Raw genomic sequence first — 13145 nt, 5'->3', positions numbered from 1 at the left:
GTTTTCCCTGATGTGACTTTACTCATCTGCCTCTAAGGTTTGTTAACAAAGACCTCTGCTGACAAGTTTGACCTATTTCACTCCACAGATGTAGAGCTTTTGGGAGTGTGGCGGTGTGGAAAAGTACGTGTTTGGTGGAAATAATTCCTCCGGTCTTCTCAGCTTCCAGCTGCAGGCGGTGTTCAGAGGCCTGTCATGTGCCGTTGGTTTTAGCGTCCTTTCCTGGGGCGAGTTAAGAGAAGCGAGAGGCTCACTGGAATTTCTGTTATTCTAGGCAATTTAGATAACCTGTGGCGGTGAGATGTTCAACACCCTAACACAAAACAGCAAATTGTTTCTGTTTGTCACCTTTTCCTTTAGACAGCTTTGAGTTTTGGTCACTTACTGGTTCGTCACATAATTCTTCTGTTATAATAAACACACTGTTTTCTCACTCCTGGGTTTAGAGATCAAATCAGAAGGTCATACTGAAGTTAAAACTAAAGCCTGCTCAGTTAAATCCTTCATCCTCAACTTTAAACCGAGGCTTATGTCCGTTTAGTGTATAACTGATTGTTTTTTCACCTTTTTCTGGCTTTGCAAGACTGAGAATTAATTAACTTTGATATTGAGTGTACTTTAGTGTGCAAAAGTCTTGAGTTCGCTAGTTCTCCAGGCTTCTTGAAGGACATTCAAAGCTCTTCTTTGGATGTTTCTGCCTTTTGTTCTGTTCTCTGTCAACATGATCCCACACTGCTTCAATAATGTTGAGGTTCAGGATCTGAGAAGGCCGATCCATGACTGATAGTGCTCCACTGTGTGTTTTTCTATACAGGTATGATTTTACTGCATTGGCAGTGTGTTTGGGAACATTGTCATGATGAAAAAAGAAGCTGTTACCAATCAGATGATTTCCAGATGGTATTAGATGGTGGATCAAAATCTGATGGCACTGTTTCTGTGTTCATATTCCATCAATTTTGACAAGATCTCCAACACCACAGACTGAAATGCAGCATCAACAATGACATAGACTCCACCGTGTTTAACAGTTGCCTGTAAACACTCACTGTTGAACATTTGCATTTTTTTATAGATCCAACTAAAAAAATGGGAACAAACGATGTGTTTTTCTGAAAGGCTGCTAGTAACATAGTGCCTAAAGATACATTTTAAATCAGTTTCTTTTTTTTAAATTGTCTATTATGTGTAGATACAACGCTGGTGCATCACTTGAGGTGGGGCCTTTTTTATCCTTGAGTGATTCATAGGTCAGTGTGAAGTGGCGTAGGAAACAAAAAAAGAGTAAAAGTTAAAAGTTTTCACCCAAAGTCTTGTGATTTTGTTTTGTCTACCTCTGCAATGTCTGTCTTTTACACAACTAAACAGCAGGACTCTGACACAGATAAAGACCTGATCTAATCATGTCCAGTTTTCATTTAATTTAGCTCAAAGCAGATGGATTGAGAGGAAGGGGTTTAAGGTTTGAAAACACTGCTTTTTCCTGCAGAGGCAAGCTTCCAAGAGAACATCATCAACTTAAGGTTCTCATAACATACGCTCTCTGTAGCTTTTTGTTTAAGGCATATGAACAAATTCTTTTCCACATTATTTTGCCGTCTTTACCCCTTTCATGAGTTCTCAGTTTGACATCTTTGTCGTTCTTGTTCTCAGCTCCAGAGTGTTACCTGGGAGGTCATCGGAGTTTGAGCAATCCTTATCGAAGTGTTGACTTTGACTCCACTGAAATCCAGAACACCGCCATCCAGGATCTGATCTGTGACCACTCGCTGTCACCAGGCTGGTACAGGTTCTGGATCAACAACAAGCCAGCAGAGATGCCGACCGCCTGTGTTGAGGTAAAATGGTCAAAATGACAAGCAAGTTCTGTCACAGAGGTGTCTGTGCTCACATTCCTTCAAGTCTCTACACTGACTGCTTCCTTCACTGCCAAAAAGCACCATTAAATATCTATCATTCAAACAAGTGATATAATAGACACCTCCAGTACAGGTGCAGGGTATAATAACCACCTCTATAAAGGTAATGACTGTTTCTGTTTGCGGCCTCTTGCAGATGAACCGCTGTGGTACCCAGGCTCCGGTGTGGCTGTCACTGAAAGACACCTCACTGCCACGTCCTGGCGAGACCCGCCAGCTCTCCGCCTGTGCCACCTGGCAGTTCTTCCACGGAAGTTCCAAAGACTGCTGCCTTTTCCGTATCCCTGTCAAGGTGCGAAACTGTGGAGAGTTCATGGTTTACTACCTGCAGCCAACGCAGGGGTGCATGGGATACTGTGCAAAAGGTGAGCATTCATCTGCTTTATTTTTGCTGTAGAAGTTCAAAGTTTAATGAAAGTGTTGGAGCTGATGTAGATGGAAATATCAGCAAGACCCTAATAAAGGAAACCTGAGGTTGGATGGTTTGGCCAAGCCACTCTAAGGGATTCATTTGGATGAGAAAACGAAAACCTCACTGAATTAACTTTATTCTTAGATTACAGAGATGAATTATGGTATATGTTTTTAGCCTAATAGTAGAAAGATATTTGATGAATCTCATCTTTCAGTTGCTTCAGATTTGGGGCCCAGGCTATGCCCAGCAGGGGAGGTGGAAAACAACGGTCAATGCAAAGGTACAAGACTCTTAAAATATGTGTTCATCTCTGTATAAAGAAGGTCCCTGCATCCTCAATTTACTGTAAAAAATTAAAAAGAAAACCAATTATTGTGACTTCAGCAACTGCCCAAATCTGCTTTCAGAGGCCGTCCCGTCCCTGCCCTCCCGACCGGTGATCACTGCGGAGCTCATCGGCCACAGCGTCCACCTGAGGTGCTCCTTCGTCTCGCCACCATGGAGCCAGACGCTGGGCTTCCAGGTGGTTTGGGCCAGACACATCAGCAATAGCATGAAGGCCGAGATCAGACAGGAAGCCACGCTGAAGCCCTTCTCTGTGGTGGAGATGGATGGCGTTCGCTTCAGGCTTGGAGAAACGGTAATTCCTGCCAGACTGTGTTGAAAGTTTTGGGGAGCACATGTGGTGGGTTTGACCTCCTCGAGTGGCCCATGATCATGCTGAACTGATTTTTTTTTTTTCATGAGTTCAGGCTCACAGAGAAAACGCAGAGAAGCAACATGTGTCATATGCAGTCGAGAGAATGCAAGAAAAGGGTGGGGAAGTTAAATCAGTTGCAGTTTGGAAAAGCCTTGCTCCATATGTGTCCCATTTAAGCCGATCTCCATTCACATCTTCACAGTGAATTCTAGGAAGTTATTTTTACATGAACCGACGCACGTATATAAAATAAAGCTGTTTCTTACGTTGAAATCTTGGCAACTCTTCATTCATGCAGTAGTGTAGCTGTTCTTGCACAACGATAAAGGAAGTGTTTGGGTTATATTAAATATAGACATTAAATATGGATATTTCTTGTGAGATACCATCTTGTCAGCTGTTTGGATGATGCCTTCTTGCAGACGAAGAGAAGTTTTGCACGTTATCATTTGCCTAAATCCCAAAATGTGTATTTTTTCTGGTTCCAGAGTTGTCCATGTGGCTTTCCTTTTTCAAAATTCTCGAGTACTTGGGTTTTGGGGCTGCCAAAGTTTTCCTTTGTTTGTTTTTTTATCCAGTTTCAGCAGAAAGATTGCATTATTAGGAGGCCCACAAAATGTGTTTATGCAGATGTTCCAAAAAGCAAAGGGAAAAATAGCCCAACACTTAATTATCTTGAGAAGGGAAAAATGGCTTTGAAAAATATCACACAGAGGCAGACCTTACAGTATCATTGCACACCAACGCAGGGTACCCACTGGCTTGTCTGCATCTTGTAATCTGGTCATTTCTTGGGGTTTGCGACATAGCCACCAGATAGGTGGGTCAAGATGTCCTCCTGGTCATTGTTTAAAAATGTAGATTTTTTTTAACAGGCAACAAAAAGCCAAATGAAAGTTTATGATTTCAAGATTGAATTAAGCAAATGCAAACCCTGTTTTGTCCTTCGCAGGTAGTGTTTGCTATTTTGCTACCAACACCTTCTCAACTGTGACTCCTCAGCAAAACTCTACAAAAAACAAAAAGTGTCCAGCACCAAGAACCATCTGCATTCAGGGCTTAGGAGAGAGCAGATTCACAGTAGCACGAAAATACCAGATACATTTTATGGTTTGTTGTAGTTCTGGGTTATTTTCAGAATGCTCCAAATTATTATTAATAATCAAATCAGAATGCCAGCAGCTTTATTTCTTTACCAGGTTGCCTTTAGGGCGATGGAAAGAGTTTATTCAATAAACCTTAGCACGTGGATGTTCTTTGACGTCATCTTTGTGTCCTAGGAGGATCGAATTTAGCTTTGTTTTGAAAGCTCAGTATGCAAGACAATAATCAGAAGAACTGAAGATTTACTAGGAAGAATAATTGCTAATAGCACTAAAACCAGACAGCAGCAAAAGAATAAAGAAATCCGAAGATTGGTTAAAATGACAACTAAATATGAGTAGCTGTCGACAAGATTGCCTTCTTGCAGCTGAAGCTGACGCTGAGTCGCTGCGCTCCTGCCCTGCACTGGAGTAAAAACTGTTATGATTGACCTTTGTCTTTCCAGGATGTCAACACGCTGCTGCACAGCCTCATTTCCATACAGCCAGACTGTGCAGGCTGCTGATAGCTTTCATTTCCTTGAGAAGTGATATGTTGCTAGGAAACACAAAGTTATTTGATTTTTCAGCGTGATACCATTTGACACCGAGGTGATGTCACTCCCAGTTTTTGTCATCTTGCAGCTGTGGACCACGTTGCTCCCATGTCTGTACACCGGGGTTATGTTAGTTTGGTCTAGCAGATGTTATGCAGGGCTGGGTTTGCTCATGGGGCTCGTCTTTAGCGTGTGTTGATATAGCAGCTGGGCAGGGTCAGAGGTCATCTTCATTTCTTTTAAACCATGAAAGAGAGTTAAATATTAGTGCTTTTGGAGCATTGGTTTGTTGTGTTATGAGCTATATCTGGAAACATTTTGATGAATCACCAATACAGTGACAGTTGCACACTGCTGGTCTTTTTCATAACACAGTGTGAAAAGGTAATGCACTCTTCCACTCTCGTTTATCCACATCAGTTGACAGTTACATAGCTCAAGTTTGTTTGAGCAATCAAAATGTGAAAGGTGGTTTCAAACTCCAGTATACCTTCATCTTTTACTTCTCTTAGATCAGTGATTCACAGAAAGGGCTACAAGTACCCCAGTGTGTACTTCTGTAGCAGAAGTAGATTAGCTCAACTGATCTGAAAAAAGACAACAAGAAAAAAGTATATGAAGGACAAATGTGATGATGGGACTTGAACAGCAGAAACTGCAACTGAAAGAAAATAAATGCATACATGAGTTAAATGAAAACAATTATAAAATGAAAATACGTTGGACTTGGTCACTAAAAGAATGCTAACAGCTGATATTGCTGGCTAAAAATATGAAACTAGTAAGTGTGTAAAAAAACTAAAAGCAGTGGAAATCAGCGGCGCATTTAGATTTTGAGCCAAACATGCACGATAAACAACTGAAAAACTAGTTAAAATGTATAAAATGTTAGACATTATTAGGTAAACCGACTGCTGTAGCTAACAGTAAAGAATTGGATAAATGATTTATTTAAACATCCAGATTTAGTGTTTCTCAGTTTTCAGATTCATAGTTTAACAAGCGATGTTTGCTGATGCTAACACAAAGCTAGCCAAGAAGCCAGACTGAGGTTAAAGTTTGAGTGAATGCCGACCTCTACGTAGACTCACTGTAGCCATCGCTTTAAAGTCTCTTTGTTTTTTTGTTGTCCATTATCAGTATCTAGCATGTTTAGGTTTAGAGACATAGTCCAACCACTTTTGCTCATTGTTTGGTTATTTATCTATTTGATGCATGCGTTTATTTGTAGCTACAGTTTCTGCTGTTCATGTCCCATCATCATGCTTGTTCTTCAGTAGCCACTAAAGGTAGTGGATAAATGGTTTAGATAAGAAACCAATAGTTATGGATAAAGAGATGAGATGGTTTTCTAACCATAAAGGGGTTTTGGGGTCTGGCTTTGTTGTTAAGTCGGATGAAAAAATGATTTAAAAGCAGCTGATTCAGACTTCATGCTTCAGCTGATATTTCCCCTGTAGTTCTCCTGCAGTGTGTCGACTTTCAGAGCCAACTCCAGCCACACAAGATCGACTTCAAAAGACAGTGAGAGTTTCTACGCTGGGCTGAAGGTAAAGCCTCCTCTGACTGTTTTAAAACCCCAGTTTGGTTTCATTTCTCAGTGAGAACCTCATAGACTCTTATTCCTTTCTCCTCAGTTCTCTCCAGATGTGCTCCACATAGCAGAGAACAGTAAGGAGCACGAGGTGACTGTCCACAGTACCGTCCCCATCCCCTGCTTCACCTCCAACATCGGCCACCAGTGTGGAGTCCCTCTGGCTCTGACTGTCAACAATCCAGGTCAGACCTGTGGGAAAACAGGAGATAGAGTCTGTGTCATCACCTTTATCTGCAAGGACATAATAAATCTACAACTTGAGTATATTTAAGGTTAACCTGCAATTTAGTTAAGTACTGCCTGCAGCAACCACTACAGTTGGACAAATATTGCCCCCATTTAAGCATTAATGTACCCGTTATTGGGTAATTAACAAAAATCACCAAACACAAATTAGAGCAGCTGAATTAACTACTGAGGCCACAGTCGCGCATTAATAAAACAATCAAAACAATTTCAAGCATTTCTCATTTCCTCTGGGATCTTATTATTGTTATTCCCAGACTCACCTTGTACATCATCGCATTGAAGCCGGCTAAGAAAGACATCATTACAGTTGTGCAGGCAGCTGTGTGCTGTCTGTTAACATTAATTTACTGCTGTGTTGACATCCACAGACAGCCTGGGCCATGAGGTCTCCAACGTGGTGCTGTCCGCCTGCCAGGTGCAGCTCCAGCCAAACACCTGCAGTGAAGGCAGCTGCGGTTGGGCAAAGTTTTTTGTCACTGCTGTGACTGATTTCACACGTGATGGGAACCGCATGAGCCTGATCGGTGCTTCGCCTGGACCCTCTGCACCACGCCTTTGGAGAAGCTACGTCCCGACATCCCTCAAAGTGAGTGAGGTCATTTAGAACGACAGATTGTTCGTGTGGATAAAAACAGAATAAAATATGATTATATGAAGTTTTCAAGTCATTGCATTCTGTTTTTATTTACATTTTATGTGTACAAAGTTTTGGAAATGGGTTTGTTTGTGTGGTGAATACAGAGTCTGCTGGGATCTGAAGAGCTAGAAATTGCAGCTACAGTTGTCCTACACAATATCCTTGAGGCAGATTGAGAGATGCTTGACGATTTTTCCACTTTTGAAATAAATTTCAAACCATTCGTGAGGATCTTGGAAGGAAACCCTGAGGAGGTTTGGGCGACAGCTGGAATCTGAGGCATGCAAGTTAAATGTGGCATGTGGAGCAACCTTAAGAGGACTTTCTTTTTTGGAAAAACTGTCACACAAAGGCTCTCCTCTGGCCCTTGAGGAGCTTTTAATAAGATCTATAGGGTCACTAGTGGGTAAAAGCTGGGTTTGTGGCACCATGGATGCTTTGTGCTAGGGTCCTACAATAAACACAGTCCTTAAATGGGTTCCTGGACTTATTCAGGATAAATAGAGGGTCTTCAAGTGGCATTTCAATGGATTCCATTATGCCTAACAGGAAGAGAGGACCAGCTTCTAAAGCTAAATGTCGAATGAAAGTATTACTTTAATTAAAGAGAAGTACTACAATGGCTCCAAATAGCAGGTTTTTCCATCATATTGTTTACACATACACACAATTATACAGTTCTTTTTAACACTGAAGGAGAGGTTGTGGTTCAGGACCAAACATGCACTTGTTTGATGGTTTGACATAATACTTAAAGAGCGCCTCTCTAAGCGGTCATTAGTTGTGTCCATACAAGCGGTGACATTATGTAAGATGTGATGTCAGCCCTCCAGACACTCTGTCTCTGAGGAGCTTTTTCATCTGTGTTCAGTGAAAACATCAAAGCCTAAGACCACAGGGTCAGAGGGTATAGCCCCCTTAATCTTTCTTCTGGTGACCTCTACCTCCCACCCCCAGGTCACGGTCCAGGATATTCCCACTTCCACGTGCTACTCTTTGACTGACCCGCATATCATTACACTAGATGGCAGGTAACTTACCTCCAGCTTTTGTTAAATGAATCCATTTATAGGGCAGTTAGTGCAACAGTTAAAGTCTTCAAATTCTTATTAAAAAATCTGCATTTCCTTTTCAGGCGTTACGAGAACCACCAGACTGGCACATTTGTCCTTTACCAGAGCCTCTCCAGGGAATTTGAAGTCCATTCTCGCCAGTGGGACTGCAGCAGTCGACACTACTCCGTTGCATGTAACTGCGGCGTTGTAGTGCGAGAGGGGAACGAGCTTGCCATCTTTGACATGTGCAATGGGCAACCGCAGGAAACGAGGCCACAGCTTGATCTTAAGAACCTCGGTGACAGTGAGGGGAGTCGGGTCAGGGTGCTGGAGTCCCACCAAGGGAAGAAGGTCACCGTAGGTATCTGGACATTTGGAAACTGGTGTCTAGTTATTTGGCTAAATTCATGGTAAAATCATGCAAGAATGATCTGTCCTTCATTCAGATCTGTCATATAAGTTGAATTTTTAATGCATGAGGAGACTATGTTAACTAGCTGTTGGATGTGACTCTCCTCTTGTAGTTGATCTTTCCTTCCGGGGCCTTTGTTAGGGCTGATGTTGGTGATTGGGGGATGAGCCTGTCTGTCCGGGCACCCAGCGTGGACTATGGAAACACTCAAGGCCTCTGTGGCACCTTCGACCGGAACGGCAACAATGACTTCCAGGCCTCTGATGGTGGGTTCTATGGCCCTGATGACTTGCACAGCTTCATAGAAACCTGGAGGTCAGTCTGGGACACAGTGTAGATTTCTAATTTTCAGAATTCTAATCTTTCCTTATTGCCACCATAATTCAGCTGAAGTCTCCACAACGTTATTTGTTTTCCTTTACTTTGTGTGTGTTAGGATAGCTCCTGGTGACAGTTTATTTGACAAAACACCTCCTGGTATGACACAGGACCTCAGGAGGCCTTTCTGTCGGTGCCAAACAGGATCCAGCACTTCTCAAGAAGCTGGAAGGGGGACGAGAAACTTGTACAATCCCTCTGCTCACTCAGACTGCATAGCATATGATAATGTGGATTACACATCTGTGTTCCCCTCAATGGACACAACAGTCGAATACATCAAGAGCCTGGAAAAAGAGGAAAGCATTCTGGATATATCTGCCTTCAGCAGTCACCCTGTCGAGAGGCGGCACCTCTGGTTTCACGGCAAGAATAATCAGAACAGTGACAGGGATCCTGAACTGGACGATGAGTTCAGAAAGGATCTTCTGCTTTCTGTTGACAGGCCAAAGAGACAGGCGTCATTCCAGCCTGTGTTAATGGCACAGAGCCTAAGCCAGGCTGATCTGGAAAGCTACGCCTACTTTTTCCCAGAGGATCACCAGGTGGAAGCTCGACCAGAGGTGCAACCCCAGTGGCCCACGCCAAGTGGTCTCACCTCAGCCAAAGCCCTTGAAGTATGCCAACTGGCTTTGGTCAACTCCACTGTTGGAGCAGTGTGCCGGGAGCTGCTGGGACGCCGCCTTGGTGAGGCAGTGGATCTCTGCATGCTAGACCTACAGCTTAAAGATGACCTGGGATGGGAAGAGGCGCTGTTGCCATACCTGGAGAATGAATGTGAGAGAAAGCTGCTGGAAAATCTGACCCACAGAGCCTTGGAGGTGGCCAGTACACCGGGAACGCATGGGGAAGTGATTACTGCGCTGCGATGCCCCAATTTCTGCAATGGAAATGGAGAGTGTACAGAGTGGGGCTGCCAGTGTTTTCCCAACTACAGCTTCCATGACTGCAGCCTGGCTGTCAGTGAGTATCAGGAACAGTTATACATATACCAAACATACAACTACAGAGTAAAGTAGATTAAAAGTCACACTGATACTAATCTCTTAAAACTTGAAATTAGTTATATCAAGTCAAAAAAAAACTTGCCTTTGAGCAGTCTCTCTTCTAATAGGCCAACCGCTTGAGATAACCGATTTGGAGAACAGTGGCCTCTGTGATATTCGAGTTTTCGACTGTCGCAGCATTCGGGTCTTTGGCCTCGGTTTCATTGACTCTCCTGACCTAAGCTGCTATGCCACTAGACTGAAGGTGAGATGAGGCTAAGGCTAAAATCAATTAAGAGAGTTCAAGTGCTGTTTTGTTCACCTTTCCTTTGAATTCCTTCTGCAGTACATAAACAAAGCGTGGGTTCCAGGGGAAAAACAGCGAACAAAAGCCACCTTCCTCAGCTCCAAGGTTTTAGACTGTGCTGTACCATCTCTGAGCACTGCTGCCATCAATACAGAAGACTTTATGATGGATGACAAACCATACGCACGCTGGGAGATTAAGGCAAGGCTCATTCTCATTTTCACTTGGAATTAAAATCTCTTTTGTTAGGTGTTGACTGCTTTGTCTAAAGGTCTTTGCGTTATCGCCTTCCTCTTTTTCTGTACTAGGTCAGCAATGACGGCTCTCAGTACAGCCAGGCAAAGACGCTGACAATCTACGATGGTATTTGTCAGGTCTGTGAGGCCTCACGCTCTGGACTCTGTAAGTTAAAGGTAACTCGCATGCAAGACGGAGCAATGTTTTTGTTCTTGGGGAGCTAATAAAAATACTTTTCATTAAGATGTTATCCATCTTAATGAAAAGTATTATTTTTATTATTATTCATTATTAAAATTGGCATCATTTGTTTGCCATCTTTATTTTTTGTTTGTAAAGCACTCAGAAAAGGGTAGGGAAGTCGAAAAAATGCCAAAATATGGATGTTTGTCCATCTGGAGCCCTTAATTTGAGAAATCCCATTTGCTACTTTTCACAATTTTAAAATTCTTTATTTGCCCTGATGTCGATCATAGGAAACAGTTGCTTTATTGTAAAGTTTCAGTCACTATATACATTTCAGAAGTTTTAATCTTGGTTTATATGCTTTTCTACGGTGGCCCCTAGAGACAAAGCACATACAAATTCCAAAGCACATACAAGCTCCGAAGCACGTGCAAGCTTTTGTTACCTAGTAGCTACACAAGCCAGGAAGTACCAACGACCGGATTTGGTGCGTGGTAGTAACAGGTAAATGAACTTTTTTTTTTTAATTATTTGAATATACATGAGTGTGGTTGTTCTTTCCTTGCAGGTGTTTTCCAGCAACTCCATGTGTTTGCAACAAACTTGCCGGGTTTTTTTTTTTGCAAATCGAGCTCAACACTGCCCCTAGCGTCCTGGAGCACTTCCTTTGTGTTTTGGAGTTTGTACGTACTTTGTCTCTAGGGGCCACCGTACTTTTATTGTAATTGAGTTACATTTATAATTTAAAAACTTCTTGTTATTATCTTGTTATTGTTATCTTGTTATTGCAAAGGGCCAATAGGCTTATATGTTACCCATTGACCAAGTGGTCCTATGACAATTCTGGGTGGACAGTGCTTGCAGGTCAGTAGATCACCCTTTGAAAGCACCATATACATCTTGGCAACCAGTTTTATGCTAGCAACTGCCAGTAATCACTCGTTAACCGGTTGAGGAATTTGCACTTTTTCTTAGCAACCAGTGGTTGGCAAATCATTGCTAACTAGTCCTTAGGCCCGTGTGATGGAAGCTTTAGACTTGAAACCAGCAGTTAAGATCATAAACTCATCATAAAATGTTTACTGTGGTCATGGGTGGATGGATGGGTCAAGTGAGACGTATGATCATTTTTCTCTTTTGTTTACAAAGCTTTCACAATGGTTTAACTTCTTTTTGAAAACCAAAATGCATACCCTTGTTTCATTTACAGTTTATAAATAAGACTAACCATAGTGTGTAAGTATCCACAAAATCATAATTGCTAAAATAAACTTTGTTCCGAGCCATCAGCTGAAGAACGGCAAAACACTCTTGTACTAGAAGGGCACAGGGACAGTTGTTAGGCACTGGAGGAGACAAAAGGCCCATAAATTAGGCTGTGAGACAGCCTGCTCTGTTTTTGCTGGTCTGTTCTTATTCACATGGTCTCAACAGGTGACATGTTATGAAAACCTGGACACTCCAACGTTTGTTCGTGCTAGTCGGGGATGCTGATTGAGGATGCAGATGTGATTCAGTGGGTGTTTAGTGGAAAAGTGTGATGAGGCATTTTACATGCTGTTGGGGGGGGCGAGACGGTCTGCTGCTTGGACGACTACAGCAGCAGCAGCAGTTGGCTATTTTAAATCTCTACATTCTGTGTAAAAGAGGTACGTGAGGGGTCCTGTTGTTCCTGGAACTGTGTTTTATGGGAGACAGACAAACAGCCCAGAGCAAAAACACACAAACAGCTGTAGACAAACAGTATGTAGACATGTGGCTGCCAAGACTGAGCTAAACTGAATTAACTTCAGTAGAGATGTGTGTTTAGAGCTGATTTCCTGTTCATCACTAAACAAAACACCTGAAAAAAATGTGTTTTAAAATGTGAAAACATGCTAATATTGAAAAAAAAGTGAGTCCACAAGCAGATCTGTTTGCTTCTCTTTGTTTGTCAGGAGCGGACATGCAACATCGATGGGATGTGTTTTGCAGCAGGAGACTCCAATCCCAGCAGTCCTTGCCTCCTCTGTGACCCAGACGCCTCCAAATTCACCTGGTCTGTGAACCAAGGTACACACAACTCGAAGTGGATCTCACCGTCTGAAAGGAGAACAACATTTTCTACCTAAACAAACTCAGAACCATCATTAAATTCTGCCCGTGTACTTGGTTTTCTATCTGCCTTCCAGTCAACTCGAGATGAACAACATCAGGGAAAAAAGGCATTTATCTCACCGTGTCAGTGCAGTGGTAGCCATCCAACTGTGGTCCTGTTTGTCTCCATTAGCAGATCAAAGGAGCAGAGGTTTAGGTTTCCCAGCATGCCCTGACCTGCCACTTAACCACTCTCGGAGCGGGAGTAAATCACATGGTTGGTTTCCACAGCAGCACAGACAGGCAAGATTCATGCAAAAAGTAAAGGGACGCTGGAATAAATGACCAGCGT

At 42.6% G+C, this 13145-nt stretch overlaps 1 protein-coding gene across 1 annotated transcript in view; it reads left to right on the top strand.

Annotated features, from left to right (window-relative positions):
• LOC147302023 (von Willebrand factor D and EGF domain-containing protein) overlaps positions 1-13145 on the top strand; it is a 40004-nt gene that overhangs the window by 3592 nt on the left and 23267 nt on the right. The window contains exons 3-17 of the mRNA XM_086282573.1: positions 1654-1838; positions 2056-2284; positions 2549-2614; positions 2742-2974; positions 6134-6223; positions 6311-6452; positions 6888-7105; positions 8114-8187; positions 8292-8568; positions 8736-8938; positions 9060-9964; positions 10116-10252; positions 10334-10495; positions 10603-10707; positions 12655-12769. Of these exons, the coding sequence (XP_086138699.1) occupies positions 1654-1838; positions 2056-2284; positions 2549-2614; positions 2742-2974; positions 6134-6223; positions 6311-6452; positions 6888-7105; positions 8114-8187; positions 8292-8568; positions 8736-8938; positions 9060-9964; positions 10116-10252; positions 10334-10495; positions 10603-10707; positions 12655-12769 (3141 nt within the window). The remainder of the gene's footprint in view (positions 1-1653; positions 1839-2055; positions 2285-2548; positions 2615-2741; positions 2975-6133; positions 6224-6310; positions 6453-6887; positions 7106-8113; positions 8188-8291; positions 8569-8735; positions 8939-9059; positions 9965-10115; positions 10253-10333; positions 10496-10602; positions 10708-12654; positions 12770-13145) is intronic.

The sequence above is a fragment of the Aulonocara sp. 'chitande type north' Nkhata Bay genome, linkage group LG23 (genome assembly GCF_057382095.1).
Source record: "Aulonocara sp. 'chitande type north' Nkhata Bay isolate Kocher_YH1m ecotype deep benthic linkage group LG23, A_spYH_male_GT1.1, whole genome shotgun sequence".
Taxonomy (NCBI): Eukaryota; Metazoa; Chordata; class Actinopteri; order Cichliformes; family Cichlidae; genus Aulonocara; species Aulonocara sp. 'chitande type north' Nkhata Bay.
This window is presented reverse-complemented; position numbering and strand designations above follow the sequence as displayed.